Below are 25,865 nucleotides of genomic sequence, written 5' to 3' on the forward strand. Positions count from 1 at the left end.
CTCTTTGAAGCATGTGGGGATCACCGACTGAGATAAAGAGATGTTGAATATCTCAGTGAACACAGGAGCTAGCTGGTATGCGCAGTCTCTGAGGATACGACCGGGGATGCCGTCTGGTCCTGCTGCTTTCCTGGTGTTCACTCTCTTGAAGGCTCTCCTTACTTCATGCTCGGAGATGACGAGCACGTTTCCGGTGCTGGCAGTATCTTCCTGTCTGCAGCCGTTAGCGCCGCTAGCACTAGCATTGTTGGAGTCCTTAGCTGCAGCCTCGAAGCGAGCATAGAAAGTGTTCAGCTCGTCTGCCAGAGTCACGGCCGCGTTCGTCATACCGGTTGTTGGTGCTTTATAGTCCGTTATTGTCCTTAGTCCCCGCCATAGGCTCTGTTAAAGATATTCTATTTTAACAAGTACTCAGATGCAATGAAATATCACTCAGACACTTAGAGCAGTTTTAAACGTGCACGGGTGAGAGACTCAGGGAGAGACTCACACACCTCCTTGGTGCAGTCTGGCTTTATTTATACACATCATGAAGCATACAAAAAAGGAAATATCATCCTTATCTTGTCAAGAACGCAGGTGTGGTTTCTCAAAAAACTTCGTGTTCTCTACAAGGTTGTTTCTTACTCGTGGGTGGCGGTTTCCTGCTAGTGTGAAGGCAAACAGTGACAATGTGAAGGCAAAAGAGTGATTATGTGAAAGCAAACAAGTTTCCGTTATAAAGTAGGGAGCCAGCAATTAAAATATACAGCTGGTTGAGTACAGAAGAGAAATATAAACACTCTTAGTTGATTATTATATGAATAATAAAACCTTTAAAAACAAAAATACTCTGACAGGCTCCTAGAGTCACTCTGTTGGAGTTGTGACTCTAGTTTCCTCCCGTAGCGCTGCTTCGCCTCTTTCACCGCCCTCCGCACGTTATATGACGCGGCTTTGTACGGGTCCATGTCCCCCGTCGTGAGTCCCGTGTTGTAGGCAGCGGTGCGGGATCTCAGAGTGTCGCGGATGGTTTTATCCACCCACGGCTTCTGGTTGGGAAACGTTGTGATAGTCGTTGTCTCCACGGTATCATCCGCTAATTTCCCGATGAATCCCACAACCGCTTCCGTAAACACGTTGACATCATCATCGGAGCTGTTTCTGAACATGCCCCAGTCTGCGTCATCGAGTGCGTCCTTTAACGCGGCCACCGATTGATCAGTCCAGCGCGCGATCTTCCTCTGAACCGGAACTTCCTGTTTCAGCCTTTGTTTGTATTTTGGCATGAGGAAGATGGCGGCGTGATCGGATTTGCCAAACGGAGGGCGGGATTGTACCTTGTAGCCGTCCTTGACCGTAGTGTAGCAGTGGTCCAGTGTCCTTTCACCCCTGGTGGTGTCATGGTCCTGGGCCATGTGGGCCCAGTATTCTTAGTTTCTTGTATTTTTGTATTTCGTTCCTTATTTAGGTCATGTTTCCTGAGTTGTCCTGTTATGTTGTTCCTTATTTGACTTCCCCTTGTGACTCTTATCCCCTGTGTGCCCCTCTATGTATCTGTGAGCCCTCATCTCCCCTCCTTGTGTTTCATTCCATGTTTCCCCAGCCCACTATGCCCGTGCTCTCTCTCTCCTCCTGTTTGCACCTCTGTGTACTTCCTGTTTTACTTTGACAGTCTCCCGTCAGTGTTGTTTACTCCTGCCTTGTCTTGTTATGTTTATCTGTGTCAGCTGTGTTCCCATGTGTGGCCACTTCCCCTGATCATCCCTCTTGTGTATTTAGTCTCTGTGTTTCATGTAGTCTGTGTCGCGTCGTCTGTGTTACCACCCCCTGTGTTCCGTATCTCCAGCCATAGCTTTTCCTTAGTTTATGTCCAGTTTAGGTTTCTGTTTAACTATTACTCTTATGCTGCACTCACTCTGTTTTGTTCCTTTCATCAGCCAGAATAAAAGGCTCGCTTTTGTTTAACTCCACTCCTGCATCCTCGCTTGTGTTCGCTCCTGGGTCCACCACACACATTTCCGCACGGTCTGCCTCCGCAGACCGTGACAGGTGGGGCAGGTGATGTGTTGATAAAAGTTCGGCGCTGCGCGTTTGAGGTTGGCACTATTAAAGTCCCCCATCACAATAAGCGCAGCGTCCCGGTGTTGTGTCTGGTGCTGTGTGAGTGCCTCATGCAGCTCGCATAAGGCGGTGACCGTGTCCGCTTGTGGTGGAATATAAACAGCAGATGTAAATTCCCGAGGTAGATAAAAAGGACGACACATGATGGACAGTAGTTCCAGATTTGGTGTGCAGGAGCGTGTGAGAGGAACAACGTTCGCACTGTTGCACCAGTTGTTGTTCCACATTAAACACACGCCGCCTCCCCTTGACTTCCCCGAGTCCCGTGTCCTGTCTATGCGGTGAACCGAGAAGAACTCGGCCGGCTGGATGGCGTGGTCCGGCACCGCTGGGTTCAGCCATGTCTCGGTGAAGCAGAGAAGATTGCAGCCCCGAATGTCTCTCTGGAACTTTATCCTGGCCCTGAGGTCATCAAGCTTGTTCTCCAGTGACTGGACGTTGGCGAGCAGGATGCTAGGCAGAGGTGTGCGGTGTGCACGAGCTCTCAGCCTGTTCCTGACGCCGGCTCGCTTCCCTCTAGGCCGCCGCCGCTTCCCTTTGTTCTCCCTCAAGATCTCACTCGGCCAGCTCGGATCCGGAGTTAAAAACTTCGAATTGTGAGTGGATCTCGAGTGAATCTCAAACGGACATTTCACAACCTTCACCAGCACATCAACTGCCCCACCCGGGGCACGAGGACATTAGACCACTGCTACACCCCGTTCAAGAACTGTTACAAGGCTCAGCCCCTGCCGGCATTTGGAAAATCTGACCATTCCGCCATCTTCCTCATGCCTGCCTACAAACAAAGGCTAAAGCAGCAACCACCAATCAGGAGGGAGGTCGCTCGCTGGACAGACCAATCGGTGGCCGCGCTGCAGGACGCACTGGATGACGCAGAATGGGACATGTTTCGGCGCAGCTCTGATGACATCAACATGTTTACGGAAGCGGTTGTGGGATTTATCGGGAAACTAGCGGACGACACAGCAGAAAGAACTATCATCCGAACGTTTCCCAACCAGAAGCCGTGGGTGGATAAAAACATCCGCGACGCTCTGAGATCACGCAGCGCTGCCTACAATGAAGGGCTTGTCTCCGGTAATATGGACCTATACAAGGCTGCGTCCTACAACGTGCGCAGCGCGGTCCGAAAGGCAAAGCGGAGCTACGGGGAAAAACTAGAGTCACAGCTACGACAGTACGACTCTAGGAGCCTGTGGAAAGGACTGCGGACTATAACGGACCAGCTTCTTCAATGATGAATGCAGATGCTTCACTGGCTGATGAGCTGAACACGTTTTATGCTCGCTTCGACGCCGCAGCAATTAAAACAACAAACGGCTGCGCGCGCTCGGAGTGCACCAGTGAAGAAAATGCATTCGTCATCACAGAGCATGCCGTGAGGAACACCTTCAGGAGGGTGAACACCAGGAAGGCAGCAGGACCAGATGCAATCCCTGGCCGGGTCCTTAGAGCCTGCGCTGATCAACTAGCACCGGTGTTCACGGAGATCTTCAACCTCTCCCTGGCCCAAGCTGTGGTTCCCACGTGCTTCAAACAGTCCATTATTGTCCCTGTTCCAAAGAAACAACAGCCTGCTTGCCACAATGACTACCGTCCAGTAGCACTGACTTCAATTGTGATGAAGTGTTTTGAAAGACTGATGAGAGATCACATCACTTCTTCACTTCCTGCCACCATCGACTCACTTCAGTTTGCTTACCGGACTAATCGTTCCACAGACGATGCCATATCTTACCTGCTCCACACATCCCTGAGTCACCTGGACACTGGCAGAGGGAATTATGTTAGGATGCTGTTCGTGGACTACAGTTCAGCATTCAACACAATAATTCCCTCTAAGCTTTTCACCAAGTTGACGGATCTAGGACTCAGCTCATCACTGTGTCAGTGGATCCTCAACTTCCTCACAGACAGACCCCAATCAGTGAGGGTGGGAAAACAAGTCTCCCCCTCCATCTCACTCAGCACTGGAGTGCCTCAGGGCTGTGTTTTAAGCCCCCTGCTGTACTCACTGTACACTTATGACTGTGTAGCCACATCAGACACCACCTCCATTGTCAAGTTTGCTGACGACACTGCTGTTGTGGGCCTGATCTCCGACAACATCGAGACGGCCTACCTGGAGGAGATTAGGAACCTGGAGACCTGGTGCCAGGAGAATAACCTCCTCCTAAACATCAGCAAGACTAAGGAGCTGATCGTGGACTTCACTACAAAGCAGGCGAGGAATTACAAACCCCTCATCATCAGTGGCACGCCAGTGGAGAGAGTGGACAGTTTCCGATACCTGGGTGTCCACATCACTCAGGACCTGTCATGGTCCTGTCACATCAACACCCTGGTTAAGAAAGCCCGTCAGCGTCTCTTCTTCCTCAGAAGACTTAGAGACTTCCATCTGCCACTGAAGGTGCTCAAGAACTTCTACTCCTGCACCATCGAGAGCGTCCTGACGGCAAACATCTGCACCTGGTTTGGGAACAGCACCAAGCAGGACAGACGAGATCTGCAAAGGGTGGTGCGCTCGGCAGAACGCATCATTCAATCAGAGCTCCCTGACCTGCTGTCCATCTACACCAAGCGGTGCAAGTCCAAAGCTAGGAAGATTATGATGGACCTCTCCCATCCCAACAATGGACTCTTCTCACTGTTGAGGTCTGGGAAGCGCTTCCGCTCCCTTAAGGCCAAAACAGAGAGAATGAGGAGGAGCTTCTTCCCCCAGGCTATTCGGGGCCTGAACCAGGTGTAGGACTGGACTCTCCCAAACACGTCACTATAAGACTGGACTCTCACACACGTCACCACACGCACCACCACACATTTCCTATAATCCTATAATTCCTATAATTTATAATCCTTATCTTTATAACCTCTTCTGCTATTTGCAATTCTTTACTGTAAATTCCTAAGTTAATTTGTAAATTTTTGTAGTAAACTGTAAATTGTAAATATTGTAAAACTTTTCTTCTGTCATTTAATGGTCGGGCATTGTACAGCTACAAGCATTTCACCCCCATGTCATACTGTGTATGGTTGTGTGTGTGTGACAAATAAAATTTGAATTTGAATTTGAATTTGACATTGTATACCAATAGAAACAAGAGTGTCACTGTCATACCTAATGTACCCAATGGTGATGATTTTGCCGATTTAGAAACGCTGAAAACTAACTTAAAAAACAAAGACAAAGAAAAAGTGGTCGGAGCAGTCGTGATGGCAGCCGACCTCACTGGCGCCATCTATTCTCACAGAGGCAGAGAAGGAGATGAGAGAAAACACCGGTGAGGAGTATGAGAACATTTTGTGATCTGTACTTCAAAAGATTTTATATCAGTTTTATTCTGATGCAGTCTGATGATATCAAAGTTGTCCAGTTGAGTCCATTCAGCGTTAACTAGTTTGTCCAAGGCTCACAATCCCCCCCAATCATTATGTGCTCGGTATAACTCAAACTATTGTAAACATGGATACACATTCATACACACATTTGAGAACAACCATATAAAAAGTGTTGAGTGTGATAGAAAAAGAAACACCCACACAAGATGAAACCAACACATCTTCTTTGACACAATTTGTTTAACACTTTGTCTCTCTCCCTCTATGGTATCATTCAACTACACAATGCAAATTCTCATGGACGCATACACACATGCATCACTCTATTATTCACAGTGAAGGGGAACAGGCATGATCGGGCAGTGAAGCTGAGATGTCACTGCTCCAGCTGAAAAACCACACTGACACCACAAAGGCAAAGTCTGTATTCAAATTAGCAAGCACTGCCGGTGCCTGTCCACAGCGCAGAATTAACAGGCTTAGAAGCAGGCAGTCTGCAGATAGGGAGTATTTCCAAACCTAAAGAAGATTCAGCTGCTTTGATTTTCTGTTGACAAAAGCATGTTTCCAGTGAGACTACGATAACAGGAAGGTTAGTGGAGAACAGCAACCCCCCCCCCCCCCCTCCCCCCACAAGCACATACAAACACACAGCAAGAAACACCATCGAGCCATAACTTTCACAGCACTGTAAAGCAGATGACAGTCCAGGACCAAGACAGGATGGGAATGAATGGTTTCATCACGTAATGTCCTGAGACACTAGAAAAGTGGAAGTGAAACGGCATGACAGTGTGTCAGGAAAGTTTCCCCAGAACTCATCAAATGTAAATGTATTTTCTACATCACAAGGAACGATACAAAGTGCAGGAGATACCGATGAAAGAGGGAAGAGAGCTTCGAGACAAACCTCCCTCTTGAAGAGGTTTACTACATCAGATCAAGCAACAATAGGGTACGGGCCGTTTGTCAGCCGGCCAATAAAACTGCACTCTTCCACTGAAAAGCAGAATAAAACACACTGATAAAATCGCTGAACATCCTCACCACTGGACACAGTGAGATCACCCACAGAATAAATCCCTTTTATGTCACCAACTGTCGTAATGTGTTCATTTGGTAACATCTGACCATCTGGCCCTAACTACACTACCCATGAAATGACTCTAATTCAGAGAAATAACATGAGCCTCCCTAAGTAGCCATTCACCAGCACATGCTTAAGACTGCGCGTGTGCTAATGCAGACCTGTGAGTGTGACGGAATAAAAAAAGAAAGGGAAAAATAGTGAGCGTGAACTCGCCAACTAAATCCCTGGATACAGCAGAACGATGTGACAACAGGACAAGGAGGAAGATGAAAAGTGAAATACGCTTTGCCACTCAATTCCCAAAGTGCGAAGAATACCTTTATAACCTAGCGCTAATTAACCGAGGAGGAACAAGAAGCTTTGTTCTTTCCGCCCTCTTCTTTTTTCCTGCCTTTTCATGTTTCCTAAACTTTTCACACTGGTTTAAGCTTTAAGCTCTCAAGCACAGAAGCATCTGAACTGATTGCACTAGAGAACCGGGAATCTCATAGAAGCCTGAAAACATTTGACAAAATGCCTTGTGGACATCGGAGGCTGTGAACATATCTGTTGACCAGGGTTTAAATGGAAGAGGTATTGTAATGAAAAAACAGGTTGACTTAAAGATGGTACATTACACTCTTCACCCATGTTTGATTGTATTTAGTCGTACTCCTATTGCAGCGGACACATTTGGGACTGGAAACTTTTGCACTGGTATCGAGAGGGCCCTGAAGGTGATATTTATATTTGCATTAGAATATGTTACTTCTCCAATCAGTAACCACTGACTCAATGAATAATTTACTCGAAATCCATCAGCTACATGTTAGTGTATTATTAGCTGATTACCCTTTACTCCCCCCTTTCTCCAGCCTAAAATTTGATTTCTACATGAATTCTTTTAACATTTCTGGGCCAATCTGTGATCTCTTTGCCAGTGACACTTCACAGATGGTCATTTTTCACCAACATCAAGTCAATCTGGTGTACAGATCATGATGCAACTCCTAGTCAACTGGTGCTCGTCTATGTCTGGGTGTCACGTTTCTAACACATTCAGGCTGTGCATAATTCTCGACTTGCCTGCGGATCAGCAAGTTTGGCCCAACTGTCCCTCAGATGGACAGTAATGACTTTGCTAGGCCAGACACTGCATAGCCACTCACAATTGGACAGTCAACCTTTCTCGGGACAGTTGAGTAATCTTATCTGCAGTGCAACAGTCTGTTGTGCCACAGCAAATATCCAAATGCTTTATGAGGTTGAAATACTATTATAGTGTCCATTGTGGAGAATCAGTTTTGGAAAAGCTATTTGATTTGTGTTGTAGTCATATCTGGTAATTATAACTGGAGTTTTGGAGACTTCTTTGGAAAAGACACAGGCCGTTAATAAAAGATGACAAAAGCGACACGAAAAAAGACCTTGAGTCTTGTATGAGTATGAAATGATGAAGTCTTTCTTTTCTGCCTAGTAACTTATATATAGCTGAAGGTCAACTTTAATATTAGCACGATCTGACAATGAAATCCAAACATGAGAGAAAAAATATAAATTGTTTTACAGTGTCACAATATCCGTATAACGTTTGGCTTTTCAATCTCTCAGCTGACTCTTTGTAATGCCTATGAACCCAAAAGCTTAACAGAAAAGGAAAAAGATACATCTCTTGATGCTAAATACAGAGTTAATATCTTTACTGCTGATTTTGCATTGTGTAATAGGAAGAAAGCCATTTGCCTTAGTGACAGCACACAAACCTTTTCCCAAAAGAGCGATGGAGTAATGCACTTTCTACTCGGCAGGAACACACAAAGACAAACACCCCCGACATTTTGTCCTTTTCAATTCAAAGCTGTGGGTTTTTGAACAAGAGTCCCTTACGCTGACAACCTGCAGTGTTTGAAAGGGGCTTACAGTTATTTTCACAATACATGCTTTTGCCTGATATTTTACTTCTCTTCAGACGGTCCTTACTCTATAAAATCCTCAATGCCAGATAATGCCGTAGCACCGATAAAAGTGCAACACATCTGTCCTCTTATAACATCCAATCTGTGCTGCTAAATGTCTACATATCCTTCAGCTTAAACTGAATTTTAAAATGCCAAATACTTTATACACTCATAGTCTACACAGGTTTCATTAGTTTTTATTTACTGACTACATGATTATTTTTGAGCTGAATGTCAGCCACATTTTTAAGGCTGCACGCCAAACTATTCATTAAGTTCTTTGCACAATGTCTCTTCACACCCAATACTCCTTATGCTGCTTCATTCAAGCTGTAACAGAGGAGTTCTATATGGACAACAACTGATTAAGCACAAAAATGTGAATGAAAAGAGAAATATTTGTTTCAGAGATGGAAATATAATAAGATTTTTCTGAAACTGGGGAATAATAAAGCATTCAGAGATTTTAAATTTCATAATCAAAAGACTTAGCTGTTAACTAGACTGTGCATATTATTGTGCAAATCTACTGATTTGACAGCTCACACAGAGGGCAGTTTGCAGAGAGTCAAAACGCATCCCTGAATTTCTTTCTTTTTTCTTAATTCCCCAGAGTTACAAGAGAGAAGCTAACAAATCTCTTACCTGCTCTTTTTAAAATGCATCCTGCTTGACATCCAGCCACAGGCTTCACAGTGACAACTACTTCATCTTGGATTTGCTGACAATCTTTAGGGGAAGCAAAATTTGAAAAAGACACCAGTTTAAGATATGGTTCATACAATGAAAATGTGTTTTTCTAAAAATCTCTGTGAGCTCCAGTAGCTCTGTGTTAAGATATTCATTGTGTGTACTCATGTTGTACAGTGTTTAACTGCATTATGGTTACTGTGGTTTAACAGAGACAGTGTTTTAGTGCTCACCACAAGGAGGCACTGTTTCATTGTACGTTCCTAAAACAGAAGAAGAAGAGAAATAGATACGGCACCTATGAGAAAAGTTTTGCCGTGTGTTGAAGAGGAATAAAGTTCATAAAATATTAAGGACATTTTTGCCTCCGTCATCATTTCCCTTCGAGTTGATCGCTGTCGATGCTGCAATACTCAACAGGTTATGGGCCCAGTGGCCGACTCGAAGAAGAGCCCTTTCTCATGAAGATCCGGAGCCAAAACGGATAACGGGCTAACGACTAAAGAGCAACATGGATCAACGCGGAGCAAGCAGGCTCCCTCGACTCATGTTTGACGGAGATGAGACCAGATATGAACTTTGGGAAACTAAGGTGCTAGGATATTTGCACTTGTTGGGATTAAAAGCCACTGTTCTGAAGGAACCGAACAGTGAGGCTGAAGTAGCAGCAGACGGTAAGAAGAACGCTGACGCTTACGCCGAGTTAATCCAATTTTTGGACGATAAAAGCCTCTCACTGATTATGAGAGATGCCCCTGATAATGGGAGAAGAGCATTAGAAATATTGAGGGACTACTACGCTGGAAAGGGGAAGCCCCGAATCATCAACCTGTACACCACGCTATCATCGCTTCAGAAAAAGAGGGAAGAGACTGTCACAGACTATGTCATCAGAGCAGAGGCCGCCATTACAGCACTGCGCAATGCGGGTGAGACTTTAGGTGATGGATTGTTAATTGCTATGGTTTTAAAAGGTCTACCTGAAAGTTTTAAGCCATTTGCAATACACGTTACTCACGATAAAGACGATATGACATTTGCTGAGTTCAAAACAAAGCTACGGAGTTTCGAAGACACTGAAAAGTCAAGCGCATCCGAGTGTAGCGACAACGTAATGAAAACAGGAGGAAGAACCGGGCGTGAGCACACGAGATCCAGCGCACAATGCAGATACAAGAGCGATGTGGACATTGTGTGTTTCAAGTGTGGACTAAAAGGCCACCGAGCAAAAGTGTGCAGACGGAGGACGTGGTGCAGTCATTGCAAAAGCAGCACACACAGTGATACCACATGTAGACATAAAGACAAACAAGATGGCGCGCGGAAGGTCGCAGATGAGAGCGGCAACGGATCCAAAGCAGAAACGCCAGATTATGCCTTCAGGATTAAGGGCGTAGACATCAAAGTCCAGCAGTCAGCGTACAGCATTGAGGAGAAAGGCCTGTTGGTGGACACTGGGGCTACCTCACACATCATTAACAGCATCGCCAAGTTCAAGAGCTTCGACGACGCGTTCAGACCGGAGTCACACAGCGTAGAACTGGCAGACGGTACCCAGTGCAGAGGCGTCGCCCAACAGAGGGGGGACGCAGAGGTGTTCCTGATTGACAATACAGGCCAGCGACGCAAAGCAACGCTGAAAGATGCGCTGTTTATTCCATCATACCCCCAGAACATATTCTCTGTAAAGTCAGCCACTGCATTAGGAGCAACAGTCACCTTTAAACAAGGGCAGGACACGTTGACCCACAAAGACGGTACTAACTTTAACATTCATGTGTATGGCAAGTTGTACTATTTGCAGACTGAAGTTGAGGGTAATGATAAGTGTAACACCTGTCATGACATACAGGCATGGCATGAGATATTAGGTCATTGCAACTATGAAGATGTAGTAAGATTGCAAGGTGTGGTTAACGGTATGCAGATTAAGGGGAGAACCGATAGACCTGAAAAGGAATGTGAAGTGTGTATCCAGGGAAAGTTTGCACAAACCCGAAACAGAGATCCGGATACAAGAGCAAAGGCTCCTTTACAAATGGTACACACAGATTTAGCAGGTCCGATAGCCACTGAATCTATTGATGGGTACAAATATGTGCAGTCATTCACTGATGATTATTCAAACTCAGTGTTTGTATATTTCCTGAAGACGAAAACTGATACAGTGCAGGCAACAGAGAAATTTCTAGCGGCTGTTGCACCATATGGCAACGTAAAATGCATTAGATCAGACAATGGGACAGAGTTCACATGCAGAGATTTCCAAACCCTGTTAAGGAAAAATGGCATTAAGCATGAGACATCAGCCCCGTACTCACCCCATCAGAACGGTACAGCCAAGAGGGGGTGGCGTACTCTTTTCGAGATGGGCAAGTGCATGCTAATTGAGAGTCAGCTACCGAAATGCCTATGGAACTATGCCATTCAAACTGCTGCTGTAACACGGAACAGATGCTTTAGTAAGCGAACAGGGAAAACACCCTACCAAATGCTGACAGGTAAAAAGCCAGACTTGTCAAAAATGCAGAAATTTGGGTCTGTGTGCTATGCATACAAACAGGACAAGGGGAAACTTGATTCAAAATGTGACCAAGGTTTCTTTGTAGGTTATGATAAGAACAGTCCCGCCTACTTAGTTTACCACCCTGAAACTGAGAAAGTTCAGAAACATAGACTTGTTAAGTTTGTGAGCAAAGTAAATGTAGAAAGACAAACACAGACAGATGAGGGAGAACTAAATGATGACTGTAGCAGAGTAAGACAGCCTATGGCTAACAGACCTTCAGAGAAAGGTGACAAGGACAATGAGGTTCCAGAACCTATTGTGACAGACACAAGTCCACAAAGTGGTATACCTGATGAGCGTGAACGAAAAGAGACAAATGTGACAAGTGATGGATTTGTCAACAAAAGGTATCCTCTTAGGGAGAGAAGAAAACCGGGACATTTAAATGACTTTGTAGCTGCCAACAGTGGCGGCGATGAGATCCACACTACCATAGACTACTGCTACAGGGCAGTGTGTGGTGTCCCAAACACATTTAAGGAAGCCATAGAATCAGCTAACTCAAAGAACTGGATCAAAGCCATGGATGAAGAAATTCACTCGTTACGGGAAAATGACACTTTTACCCTAACCACTTTGCCAAAGGGAAAGAAAACAGTGGGGGGGGAAGTGGGTTTATTCCGTTAAGAGTGACATTGAGGGAAACGACCGATACAAGGCAAGGTTCGTAGCCAAAGGTTACAGCCAACAGTTGGGGATAGATTATGGAGAGACATTCTCACCAACAGCCAACTTAACCAGCATAAGAGTTTTGTTACAGAAAGCAGCGCAGGAGAGCCTGTTACTCCATCAAATGGATGTGAAGACAGCATATTTACACGCTCCCATTGATTATGAAATCTACATTGATCAGCCAGAAGGTTATGAAGAGGGAGAAGGGCTAGTCTGTTTTAACCCATACAAGGATTTTTGTAATCTACAATCTGGTCGTAACTGGAATAGGATCTTGCATGAATACCTAACAGCGAACAGTTTCAGGCAAAACCCAGCAGACCACTGTGTTTATACCAAAGAGACAAAAGATGGTAAGGTGATTATGATCATCTGGGTGGACGACCTGATAATTGCTGCTGGCAATGAAAAGGTAATGAAGGATGCGAAAGAAATGCTTTCAGTCAAATTTAAGATGAAAGACTTGGGCAGACTTAAGCATTTTCTGGGTATTGATTTCACTCAGTCTGATGGATGTGTAACAATGTCACAAGAAACCTATGTCAACAAGATACTGATGAGGTTTAACATGCAGAACTGTAAACCCAGAGGAACTCCCTGTGATCAGAAGTTGTGTTACACAGAAGGTGCTACTAAGATAAGAGATGTGAGGATGTATAGAGAGGCTGTAGGCAGTCTTATATACCTTGCATCAGGTACCCGTCCTGACCTGAGTTTTGTGGTAAGCAAGTTATCGCAACATTTCCATGAGCCTACAGAAGAACAGTGGGGAACTGTGAAACGTGTTGAGATATCTCAAAGGGTCCAAAGATAAGAAGTTGTGTTTTAGAAGAAACACAGATGAAAATTTGGGTCTAGTGGCCTACAGTGATGCTGACTGGGCAGGTGACACTGCCGACAGACGCAGCACTACTGGTTACTGTGTACGTCTATGTAACAACAGTTCTTTAGTTTCATGGAAGACCAAGAAACAGCCCACTGTGGCGCTCTCTACCTGTGAAGCAGAGTATATGGCTCTGGCTTCCACAATGCAAGAGTGTATATATTTAGAACAGCTTTTGAAAGGTATAGATGACTACAGCTACACTCAAACAATAGTGTACGAGGACAACCAGGGAACAATTGCCCTGGCTAAAAACCCTGTGAGCCGACAGAGGTGCAAACATGTGGACATTAAATATCATTTTGTAAGGTCCATTGTAAATGAAGAGAAAATGTGTCTGTTATATTGCACCACTGAAGAAATGGTTGCAGATGTTATGACCAAACCTGTTTCTAAGCTAAAACTTGCTAAGTTTGCTAACGTTATGTTTGGTGCTTAAAAGAAAAAAGGAGAGAAAAAGAAAAAAGGAAGTGTGGTAGAGATTGTACAACTGTTTATCGTTTATTGTACAACTTTTCTTTGATTCCAGCAACCTGAGTACAAGAGGGGGTGTTAAGATATTCATTGTGTGTACTCATGTTGTACAGTGTTTAACTGCATTATGGTTACTGTGGTTTAACAGAGACAGTGTTTTAGTGCTCACCACAAGGAGGCACTGTTTCATTGTACGTTCCTAAAACAGAAGAAGAAGAGAAATAGATACGGCACCTATGAGAAAAGTTTTGCCGTGTGTTGAAGAGGAATAAAGTTCATAAAATATTAAGGACATTTTTGCCTCCGTCATCATTTCCCTTCGAGTTGATCGCTGTTGATGCTGCAATACTCAACACTCTGACAATCCCACAGAAACTGCCACAAATGATGAAGAGAGTAACTGAGCGGTTGGGATCATTTGGCCACATATGCAATTTTTCCGAAGGAGATATGTGAGCTTAGAAACACTGACAACTTTACTTTTTTTATTATGCAGGTCTACCCAAAAAAAACTCCTTCCATGTGAAAAAAAAAATCAATTTCAGATCAATCTAAATTCCTAATGGGTAATTTGTCAAAGGCAAGGTGGTAGATAAGAAGCAGACCCTGCTTTGTGCGGTGATGCTAGCAGAAGAGAAACTCCCCTAGGCTGAATGTTTCTCTGTTGAACTATTTGTTCTACACTGTAAAAACGATAACTAGCAATTGTTGATTTCACTAAAGTTTTTAAATTAAACTGACTTAGAAATAAAACTTTCCATTTACAACCTAAAAAAGCTTGTCTACCCAACAAATTTCTTTCATTGTTGTCCTAACTAAGATTTTCTAGACAGCATAACAAAGATTATCAACTTTTGAGCAGAGTTTCTGAGTCAAGTTGGGAACCAGTGGGAAACCCCGTAGATGACTGGCACATGTGGTCTGAACAAGTTTGAACTAAACCAAACGAACTTTCAACTGAGCCTGAGCAGACCTGAGCTGTGTGATAGTGGTTTACCATGTGTTCTAGACTAAAAACCTCCTAAGAAAATTTGAACCATCGTGGCTAGATTTGGATGTAAATTGCAATTTTTCGACCATTGAGGATTTTCACTTCTGCAGTTGGAGTGTATAATTCTTTTGGACAGGTGCTGGAGCTCCGACCATTTACCCTAGCAGGTAAGCTAACTACATGTGTTATTAAGATTTTCTACAAGCGCCTAGGCTGCATCCTCCTGAGGACCCGGGAGGATGGAACTAGTAAAACACTGAAAAAGGCCAACAATAGCATTTTTAAGTTATTTAAGTGACTTAATTGATTTCCCCCCGGCTAGCTATCGAGCTGGTGGGTAACAGACGTCTCCGAAAACGTCGGAGCGCTTTTGCAAGCATATGTTGTCTTAATAAACTGAACAGATATTAGCAATTTACACAGCTACATTAACGCCTGAAAATATCTTAAAAGTTTATTTTGTGACCCAGAAAGAGTAATATTAAAACTAATTCCACAGGTAGAATTTGCACATGCGCAATAAGGATCGGGGAGTCCGATCCGTACTTTTTTTTTCTCGTTTTTTTTCTACATTATATTGAAATGTTTCAATATTGCAAACATTTTAAGTGATGCTTATTGTAAGGAGGACGTATTTCTCGGACACATTTAGAGGAGTCCACTATGAATTTGGGCAGCCTTCCTGGCGCCGCTGTGTCGTAATCGGGCTACAAGCAGCCTCTGAAGGTTTTAGCTCAGAGTAGTGGCCCAGCGCAAAAAGTAATGTTAAACACTCTGATATTTAGACAGACATCACTAAATTACGGTATCTCACACTGGCTTTTTACAGCACTTCTGCCATGGTAAAACTTATTAGCTTATTACCCGTTTTGTAACCAGTTTCAATGTTATCTTTGCATGAAAACGTTATGTTAACCTTGACAACAAACTGGGCCAAGCACGCGTTGTCATGGAGACGCGTTCATGGGTCGGTGTAGGATATGTGCGCCAATTATATGACAGTGATATAAGTAACTTGCATATTGTCTAATATTGTTTTTTCACTTTTTCAATAGCACTGTTACTTTAAAGTAATGTTTAAAGCTGACTTGACAGTTTGTCAGCTGGTGTAAGATTGCCTAATGTACTGTAAGTTAATTGTCACACGCAAATTAAAGTTGTACTTCATGCTCTATATTATAAGATTGCTACATTTTCAGAGCTTTTTACATAATGGGGAAGGAGACAATATTTAAGGAATGATTGTGTGTTGTTGATGTATATTGTGTTACAGATAGTATTATTTTTTCTAGAGTTATTGCATTTTTTTTAACATAGTAACAAAACAAATGTTTGAATTCAAGCTTGCATTTATGTTACATGTCATGTATGTTATCAATCATATACTTGATATAGTAGACAAGTGGTTATATGTAAGTTAATATGATTCCTTACATATTTTTTTCATGATGTCTCTGGTTTTGGCTTGTTGATGTATTCAGCTCCTGCATCTATGGATTCCTTCTGTGTGTTAGATATGGATGTTTTATCCCATTGCAAAAGTGCTTTTGGCAAAATTGACTATGTCTCTTGTGTTTCAGGGGTGGATTTCATGCAATGCCGATTTTGCAAATTCACAAGCTCCAATCAAGAGACTCTTTTGAAACATTTCCGCCTTCATCACGGACAAGGTGCACATTGGCCATGCATTCACACAGACTTTGTATGTGTATTTAAAACACCTGGAGCATTACGATCACACCTCTCAAGGTCACACTCAATAGTAAAAATCCACAAAAATTCCACATTTCAGTGTGAACATAATATGTATTTGCATATTGATACTGTTTTTTGTGGAGGGTGTTTCTATTCCTGTGAAAAATGTGTATTCATGAGAGATTTTTGAAGTAGATTTTGCGGTTGATAACACAGTCAGGCATACAACATGGTGCAGACTGTACAAGGCAGCTACCCAGAAATTTTCTGTGCTGAATAAATGGCAATATTTTGGTTATTGTCTTGTTTAGATATCTGAAGAATTTCATCGGATCACAAGCAAAGACCTCCTGGGGACGTTCAATGCATCCCTCGACAAATTTGTGCCTGGCCTGCTGAAACTATACCGGTCTAAGAAGGGAGCTCTTGGTGAGGACATGGAAGACATCTTGGATAAACTTGATGAACAGGTAAGTGCTCCTTTACCTGACATTTTTAGAAGAGAGTATACCTTGGTCATAACAGAAAAAAATGTTGGCTTCAGCCAAAACACATCAATGGAAATGAATGTCATCAGTCATTACTTTGTTTTTATTTGGCGGTATTTTATTTAATTTGTAAAAAGAAAGTAAAATCGTTAAAATGGTGTTTTGTTTTTTTAAGTTTTACATGTTGCTGGGCCTGATCTGTATTTTATTTTCATTACTATAAGAGTTCTGATTTTGCATTGTGTGTAGGTACACCATGTTACTATACTAATTTAAATGCTTGTTTTCCACTGAATACTCTTTAGACATCTGACATTGTGTCCCACCGAAAGACAGCAGCACTGAGAGGCCTGCCCATTTTCCTCGGAGAGGATGCAACACAGGTTTTCCTGAAGTGCTTAGTAAGTACAAAAAAGTAATGCAAGCAAAACTAATTGCTATGAGATGTTTTTAAAAGATGATTTAATCCAAAATGGAAATGTCCACTTCCTCAGTGCAGTCCAGATAATTTTATGGTGAGGATTGCAGTTGTCATAACTCTCGCTGCTTTTTTTTCTGCTGAGGAGCACCTGGGCATTTTTAGTGGGAGTTCAACAGCAGAAAATATTTTTGTACAAAACTCATCACAAGCACAAGGTTGGTTGGTGAAAGATATTCTGCCGTTAATTAAAGGAAAATAAGCTTTTTCTTTTTAAAACCTCCATGAGTCAAATGAGCATCATGGTATAGAGGTTAAAGTTAAGATCTTTAGAAATGTACTTTGTCTTTAATTTTTCTTAGCTTTCAATAATTCATATTTTACTTTTCTTCTCTTCAGGACACTGACATTTTGGAACCAGTGTTGAACGGTGCATCAGTTGCCATCCTGACCATCCTGCAAGATGATGATGCCAATACTTCTGTTTGAGAACAGGCTGTTGTGTTGGAAGGGGACATCGTGCTACATAACATTCCAGACCTCTCTGGCATACCTCTTTGGCCTTCTGTATGCCCTCAACATTGATTATCCAAAGCAGATGAGTTTACCTTTGAAGCAATTCAGGGCATCTTTTTTGAACTCGGTGGCTCTCGATGCTCACAGCGCATAAGGTCTCTAAAAACAAAGCTTTTGCTGTGTCTGTTAATGGGGAAGCCAGACATGAGTTTAACTTGTTCTTAAACATGTTCAAGTGCATTGTAGAGTCATGTAAAAAAAAAACAGTAGTTCAACCCCTTTCCCTCTATATAATCGTTCACCTGTTACAAAGAGTTGCATATTTAGTGTTTGAACTGTTAAAATTAATTAGGAATAAGTGAAGGAAAGAGGGAGGAAAGGAAGAAGGGAGAAAAGAAGGAACAGTCAAAACAGAATGGTTCATTTTGACCTGGTCGGTCAATATGAAGGTGAAGTGAATAAGTGATTATTTGAAATGTAAATATTAGTCAGATGAATCTGTATTATTGAGAATCTATGGTGAAATTTTGTCTTGTAGGATTTTAAAAGATTTGTTATAGTGTTTTTCACTCCACCTGAAGCATGGAACTGGTATTTTACCTGATAGTTCGCTGTTCATTGATGGTAACATTTCTAATGACTTTTGACTTCTGTAGTTCATCATCGTAAGCCCATGTAAAATGTCAATGTCTGGGTACATAGGCAATTGTTTGTTGCACTACCCTATTTAGTGTGCAATAGTTAAGTTAAGCTTTTACAGGACAGTCAGGGTGTGAACATGAATGACTAAGCTGCTGGACACTTTTCTTTTTTTCTGGACTCTGGAATTTTAATGTCTCTGCTGGGGTGCTCAAAGCACCCTAAAGAAACTGGCAACACGTTTTTTTCTGTTTGTTTGCTTTTTTACAGAAATTCACCCCACTGCCCATGACCTTCTGAAATATACTGAAAGCACTGTTGAAAAAAATAAATACGTTTTTACATAACATTCAGTTGTGCTTTGTTTTATTCTATATCTGTTTGAGTGTTTTTTCAAGTACGATAACAGCATACATTTTTCTTTATTAATATTGGTAAATTTTCAACTCACTGGAGTAAGAATTGTATGATTATTCAACAAGAATATCTGTGTTTGGTGAATTTAGGAATACATGGCCTTGGAGGGAATAATTGTATGTTAATTCAACAGGAATATCTTTGTTTGGTGAAGGCAGAAATACATGGCATTAAAACCAGAATTTCTTTGTTAGACTTACAGGATTATCCTAATTAGGTGAACAAGTAGATCCAAGTTGGCAGAACATGAAAATATTAGTTAAGTCAACTACAGTTGGCAGAAGTTGAGAAAACTCAAAAATCTCTTGCATCATGTTGCCTTGAAATTTAAAGTTTTCTCAACTTTTTCTTTTTTACAGTGTAGGCTCTATAGTCATCTGCCCGAGTTACACTGCCATTTGTCACTGTCATCAGCTGGTACCTCAGTTTACAGAGGAGCCAATATGGAAACCACCTCACATTAGAGAGGGTGGAAATTAAGAGGTTACTGGTAACAGCTTTGATTTCTTTGGGGAATTACGATTTGCAAACACGTGCCTTACTAGAGTATTTAGTATTTGGATATTTGGTTTAAACACTGATGTGCTTGCTGAACATTTATACTTGCAGGGAGATGATCAGAGATCATAAGCAGGACGTGGCCATCTTTGGAATAATGTCTTCTGGCTATAATGAGGCTCTGATTGTGTGATAAAGGCCAGTGACTCGAGCAGTCACTTTAATGGGTCACAAAGGGCTTGTCATGTAACCTTGTGAGAGCATATCAGGTGTTATTATATTTTTGAAAGTCTGAGAGGCTCATTATACTTTTCTCTGCTGTAAAGCTCTGGGTACTGTCTCTGCTTTCAGTTCCACAAATGCTGCCTTGTAGCATTTAAATAAAAATGCAGATTTCTCGTCCAGGAGCGACTCTGTATCACAAAAAAAAAAAAAAAGAACAGAGCTGTAGTTTATGATTATACTGGAATAAAAAAGAATGAAACAGAACAAAAAGCACAGTAATTCGAAGCACACAAGTACGTATCCTTGGTTTAAAGAGATAAAAATAACCAGCTAAGTTTCTTTGACAGCTCAAAGCTGTCTCCTGGCTAGTTGCAGAAAGTGCCAACTTATTCCCTCTGAGGAAGACTCAACATTGAAAACAAGAAAAGGCTTGGTAATAGCTGAGATCCCTCACCGATGCCCCAGTTATATATAGATGAGCTGTGGCCCCAGGACACAACTTAATGACCATAATAAGACTTGACTGTTTGTTCAAAATCAGCTTAGAGTGCATCTACACTGACCTACAGCATCACTCTAGCCTAGGTTGAATTTAAAAAGGCGGCATGAGAAGGAACACTCTGTTTTTTGGATGGGTGCAGGGGGAAGGTTAGTGACTGTGATTCCACACAGGCAGATGGACCATGAGCTCCTGAGCCCTCCTCATTCCACCTCATAGTCTTGATGCAGATCAATTTGGACTTAAGCATTTCTTGCGGCTGTGGCTGCTCTTTAATTCAGCATGGCTGCGTGCTCTACTGATTAATGGCAGGTACTTAGCCGGTAGACACGGTCAATAAACGCACTGGCCAAGGAACTTAATACCCAGCTATATGCCAAAGGCAAGAAAGGGTTTCTCCAGGAGGCAAAGCCACCCAGAGTGGATAGGGATAACAGGAGCAGAGGAAGTCCACAAAGGAAGTCCAAAAACTTATCACAGGCTTCTTTGGGGATTGACCTACCAAAGTGAACTTGGATTTAATTTAAAGAACCTGGACTGTGCTGCTGCACCATGTGTGCAAGAGAAAAAGATACAGAGATAAGGAGAGAAAAAGAAATAGAAGTAAGTGTCCCTTGTGGCTAAAGTTTGCATGCACGTGTCCCAAGGAGAGAATGGATAAAAAAACATAAAGCCAGGATAACCTGGATGTCATGCTAGAGACATATTCCGCCCATTAGGCTAATGCATCCAAGGTAAGGGGATGAACTCGTGACTTTAAGATGTCTCCTCATTAATCATATTTCATGCACGCCCTATTTTGTTCTCTAGCTTATGTATTTACAGGGCTTTCTACGCCGAAGATTTTGCGCCTTTGGAATCCCCTAAAGGCGCGTGCGTCTCACTTTCCATCAGAACACACAACTGCGTCATGTAATCCTGTAATCCTTTTGATTACCACCATGCAAACACATGAAATATAACGGCAGTAGAGTGCAAAAAAGAGGGGACATTATTTCCATTATGTGTTTACACGTGTTCTTCTTATATTCATAAACCAGGGCGAAAGTTAAATGATGGGCCACATAGCTTAATAATAATAATAATAATAATAATAATAATAATAATAATACTAATAACAACATTTATATTCAGTTTGTTTAAGAAAACTATCGCTAATGTTTGTATGAATCGTATGTGTTGGCCAATTTGTCCCTCCGGAGCTGACTGTTACAATACTGACCTCCAGTGTGTGCACAGAAGGACAAAGCAGAGCGTGCCTTGCTTGGTGCGGGACTTCGCCGCTGTCAGTTTGACAGCAATGTGACCTCCAACGAGCAACTCCTGCACACAGGCGCTCGGCGTGAGCGCACTCTAAAATAGATCTTCAAGAGTCAAATAAGAAAAGAGATTGTCTGATCGACTGTCCAATTTGTTACTGTCAGCCACTTTACACCGACAATGCAGCGAAACTGGACTCACATTAAGCAAGAGCTCCCCCAGCAGTAGCCAACACTGATCTTACCGACTATTCCCGTATAACTTGTAAAAAAAAAAAAAATTAAAAAAATGTTTGCTTGCTTATTTGCTTCCTCTCCTCCAATAATCGCTCCCATCTCTTCTCCGGGGCGGAGCACGTCCCTGCTAGTTCTTTCTGAAAAAAAGAAAAAAGAAAAAAAAAGACACGTGGTTCTTACAAACCTCTCTCAGGACACAGCGGGGAGGCGGAGGTGGAGAGATGCGGGCGCAGTCGGGGTGGGAGAGGACACGGTGAGGAAGGAGTCCGCTTTCTAACCATGGAAATTTTGCTGCTGAGCAGCGTGCGCTCTTGGAATAAGGACTTAAAAGACTTGTATATCTCATGCTCTTTCTCCTCCTCCCCTTTTCTCTCTGTTTTCATATGCATAAGAGAGACTTATATGGAGGATGTGGAACATTGCGGAGAGAAGAAAAATGCAATTTCATGTATATTTTTTATTGTGAAAAGTGCGCTCAAGTCTTAATTGGATATTTCTTTTTTCGGATTATTTCCGCACATTAATTTTTTTTGTAAAAATCAAAACTGGACTTAAAAATGGATTTCTTTAATATCTCCAGCCTGGACGACAGGGTAGAGGCAGAAAATATCTCCTCTAATTCAACCTCTGAGAGCCAGTATACCCTGCTCGCTATCTGGTGTCTTGCTGGACTTGTCAGCTTCCTGATTTTGTTTACAATAGTCGGGAACGTTTTGGTTGTTATCGCCGTTTTAACGAGCAGAGCTCTAAAACCACCCCAGAACCTCTTTCTCGTCTCCTTGGCCAGTGCGGACATACTGGTAGCCACTCTGGTCATGCCCTTTTCACTGGCAAATGAACTTATGGGTTTCTGGTTTTTTGGCAAAATTTGGTGTGACATCTATCTAGCTCTGGATGTTTTGTTCTGCACCTCTTCTATTGTTCACCTGTGCGCTATTAGTTTGGACAGGTACTGGTCTGTGACACAGGCTGTAGAGTACAACTTAAAGAGAACACCTAAACGAGTTAAAGGCATGATTGTTGTGGTCTGGTTGATCTCAGCCATAATATCCTTCCCTCCACTGATATCAATGGACAGAAGCAGCAGCGAGGCCAGTCCCCAGTGTATGCTGAATGATGAGACCTGGTACATCCTCTACTCCAGCATAGGATCATTCTTTGCTCCCTGTGTTATTATGATCCTGGTCTATATTCGGATCTACCAAGTGGCAAAAACCAGGACCAGAACATTGTCAGAGAAGAAAAGGGATGTGGATTCACCGCTGGAGAATGGGATGGACCAAGCTGAACCGGGCATAGGTGGGTCTTTAAAGTCCAACAGGGGCGGGAGCATGAAAAATCAGGAACGCCAGAATGGGCATTGCCATGAGCAAGCGGTTCGAACACCCCTACCAAACGAGCCAAAACATCCAACAGACAACGATGACGACTTTGAAGATAGTAGCTCGTCAGACGAGAAACTTAAAAAAAGTTCTTGCTCCTCAAAACATCATCATGAAGACAGAAAAGACAGGAAGGGTAGCCGAAAGAGCAGCTCCGCCTCTAAATACTCCAGCAGGAAGTCGCGTGCCAGTTCCAAATCCATAGACTTATTTTCATCTCGTCGCAAACGTCGGAGCACTGTCAATCGGAAGAAAGTCTCAGCTGCTCGGGAGAAACGCTTCACCTTCGTCCTTGCTGTGGTCATGGGCGTATTTGTTGTCTGCTGGTTCCCATTCTTCTTCTCCTACAGTCTGTATGGAATCTGCCGTGAACCATGCCAGATCCCTCTAACACTTTTCAAGTTCTTTTTTTGGATCGGCTACTGCAACAGCTCACTAAACCCAGTAATCTACACTATCTTCAACCAGGACTTCCGCAGAGCCTTCCAGAAAATCCTTTGTAAGTCATGGAAACGCTCTTTTTGAAGGATACAGCACGGCTGGGTGTGTAAGACCTTTTACTTTGCAGACAATAAGCTATGCTGTTCTGAACCGTTTGATAATGTGCTGGCCTCGGGTGTTTTCACATCTGTACTTTCAGGGACTGCATTAGAAATGAAGGCGTGATTAAAAGACCTAACAAAATTCACAAAGAAGGGGCTTAAACTACAGGTTCTCTGATAATATTCACATAGGAGGCTTATTTGATGGCTTTTAGGCTGTGTTTCCCTGATGTGGGCTTTGGTTCACCCTATACTGCTTTTCTCTTCACCTAAATAACATAAATGGTTTCCTAACAGGTACTGATGCATGCCTGCCACAGTGGCTGCACTTCATGAACTTCCCAGGAGGCAAAGGGTTTACAGAGACAGAGCCAATTTACAATGTGACCTCATTCACTGAATATAATGCGAAAGCCATGACAATCTCCTCACAACTGTTGTTTGTGACTTTAGATAATAGTATGTATCTTTTCTCTCTATCTATAAATCTGTTTTTCTTTAACTTCCTATGTCACACTCTCGACAGGAGGACCAATGGGACGAAGGGGCTCTTTGCTTACTGTTAAAGTAGCAAAAGTGTTTCACACAAAAAACTAACAAAAGAAAACAAACAAAAAAAAAAGACATCTTGAAAAACAACAAATTCATATTTCTGCCTCAGTGTTTTGTGTGAACTTAAAAATGCCTAAACTGTGTGCTGCAGTGGAAACTTTTGTCATGTTATGGTGGACTTTGATTGGACGACACGTGCAGTACAGTGGTATCACAGACAGGCATGTTCACCTTCCTCACACTGCCGAGGAAAGCTGATGGAATACTGAGGTAGTACTGAAGCAGATGGGCATCTACTGAGGCATTCACTGTTTGTGCATATTTGTGTGTGTGTATGTGTGTGTGCGTGTGTGTGTCTGTGTGTGCAGTCTGGGGGGTTTACCGCATCTTATCCCACCTGCCTGTTAGTGAATGTGTGTGCATGTCTGAATGTTTGCGTGTAAGCCTACTTTTCCAAATGGCCTGATTCTTTCTGGTCAAATGTGTATCTATTCTTCTGCTTCTTATTTTTGTCATTCAACTTCTCTCCCTTATAGCCACAGTTAAAACCAAACACCTTATTGCTGTTTCAGTGTATGCTGCTCACACCCATATTTAGTAAGAACACTCAAGCATTTGTAGCCAGAAGGGCAGATGCTTTGTTCAAGTGTAAATAATTAAGATGATACAGTATTATTGTGTGGTGCCTCATAATCACACGTGTAAAGGATAACAATATTTTGTTTGTAAAATGAACAACACTCTGCGAGATTTCTATGTTACACCAACCTCTGTCCTTTTCTAAAAGAACAAGTGTTCACTTCTCTGCTTTGAACACATCTGAAAAGATCAAATAAAGAAATCTCTTAAGCTATCTTCTGAAGACTACAAGAGTGCATTAGTGCATTTGTTGTTACTGTATGGGATTTTTTGCCGCTCTGCCACTGTTGGTATAAAATGCACACCATCTGAGTGATCCATTGATTTACTTCCTCAAATTTCTGATTGCACCTTGACTTCTCACTGCAGCTACATGCTAAGCCAGTTTGTTACCAGTCTTGATTTTGCTTTGTACAAAGAGGGAAGACTTGCCATCACATACACTCCCCTCCTTCACTAACAGCCAGGCTGACTAAGTGAAATGGTGAATAGGTCAAAACCAGCAGGCAGCTATCTAGCAAATCCCCGGGATACTGGTAATGTCATGCTACATGCTTAAATACTTGATTCTGATTTCACTCGATTTTAACCGATATATAATTTAGTCAATATTGGCAGATATGACAGATATATACAATATATGTGTTACCCAATAGGAAACGAATTGCTTTTTTTTCTTTTTTTCTTTTTAACAAATTTGTGCAGAAAATAAGGGCCAGTGTAATTTAGAACTGATGTTATCACATAATTTGTCCAGTGCAGCAGCTCTGACTCCATTATTTACAATACTGTCAACACATGTAACAGAGTACGTGTCAAGGCCAAGCAGATTGTGGTGCAGTCAAGCAGTGTCTTCATGGTACGCGACATAGTGGAGTGCACTGCTGGTAAGTTAATAAAAAATGATCTCATTGTTTTACCTTTTGAGTCGAACATGTTGCATCTTAAAACTTATTTATGAATATGTATCAATAAATAATCTTGGACATTATGTTATTGCCATGTCTCCCTGTTTTTGTTAATGGCCCCAAAAAATCAGTATCAGCCAGGCTAAAGATCTGACACAGTGTGTGGATAAATGCACTGATTAAAAAAAATAAAAAACTAC

The 25,865-nt window shown here is 42.4% G+C and overlaps 1 protein-coding gene across 1 annotated transcript; it reads left to right on the forward strand.

Annotated features, from left to right (window-relative positions):
• Window positions 1-21,887: 21,887 nt before the first annotated feature.
• adra2c (adrenoceptor alpha 2C) lies at window positions 21,888-24,988 on the forward strand. The gene has a single exon (XM_085408724.1). The coding sequence runs from the start codon at window positions 22,200-22,202 to the stop codon at window positions 23,547-23,549; it is 1,350 nt and encodes a 449-aa protein (XP_085264850.1). The 5' UTR covers window positions 21,888-22,199; the 3' UTR covers window positions 23,550-24,988.
• The last annotated feature ends 877 nt before the right edge of the window (window positions 24,989-25,865 follow it).

This window comes from Rhamphochromis longiceps, linkage group LG6 (genome assembly GCF_057381845.1).
Source record: "Rhamphochromis longiceps isolate RC_006_pf linkage group LG6, R_longiceps_female_GT1.1, whole genome shotgun sequence".
In the NCBI taxonomy this organism is placed as follows: Eukaryota; Metazoa; Chordata; class Actinopteri; order Cichliformes; family Cichlidae; genus Rhamphochromis; species Rhamphochromis longiceps.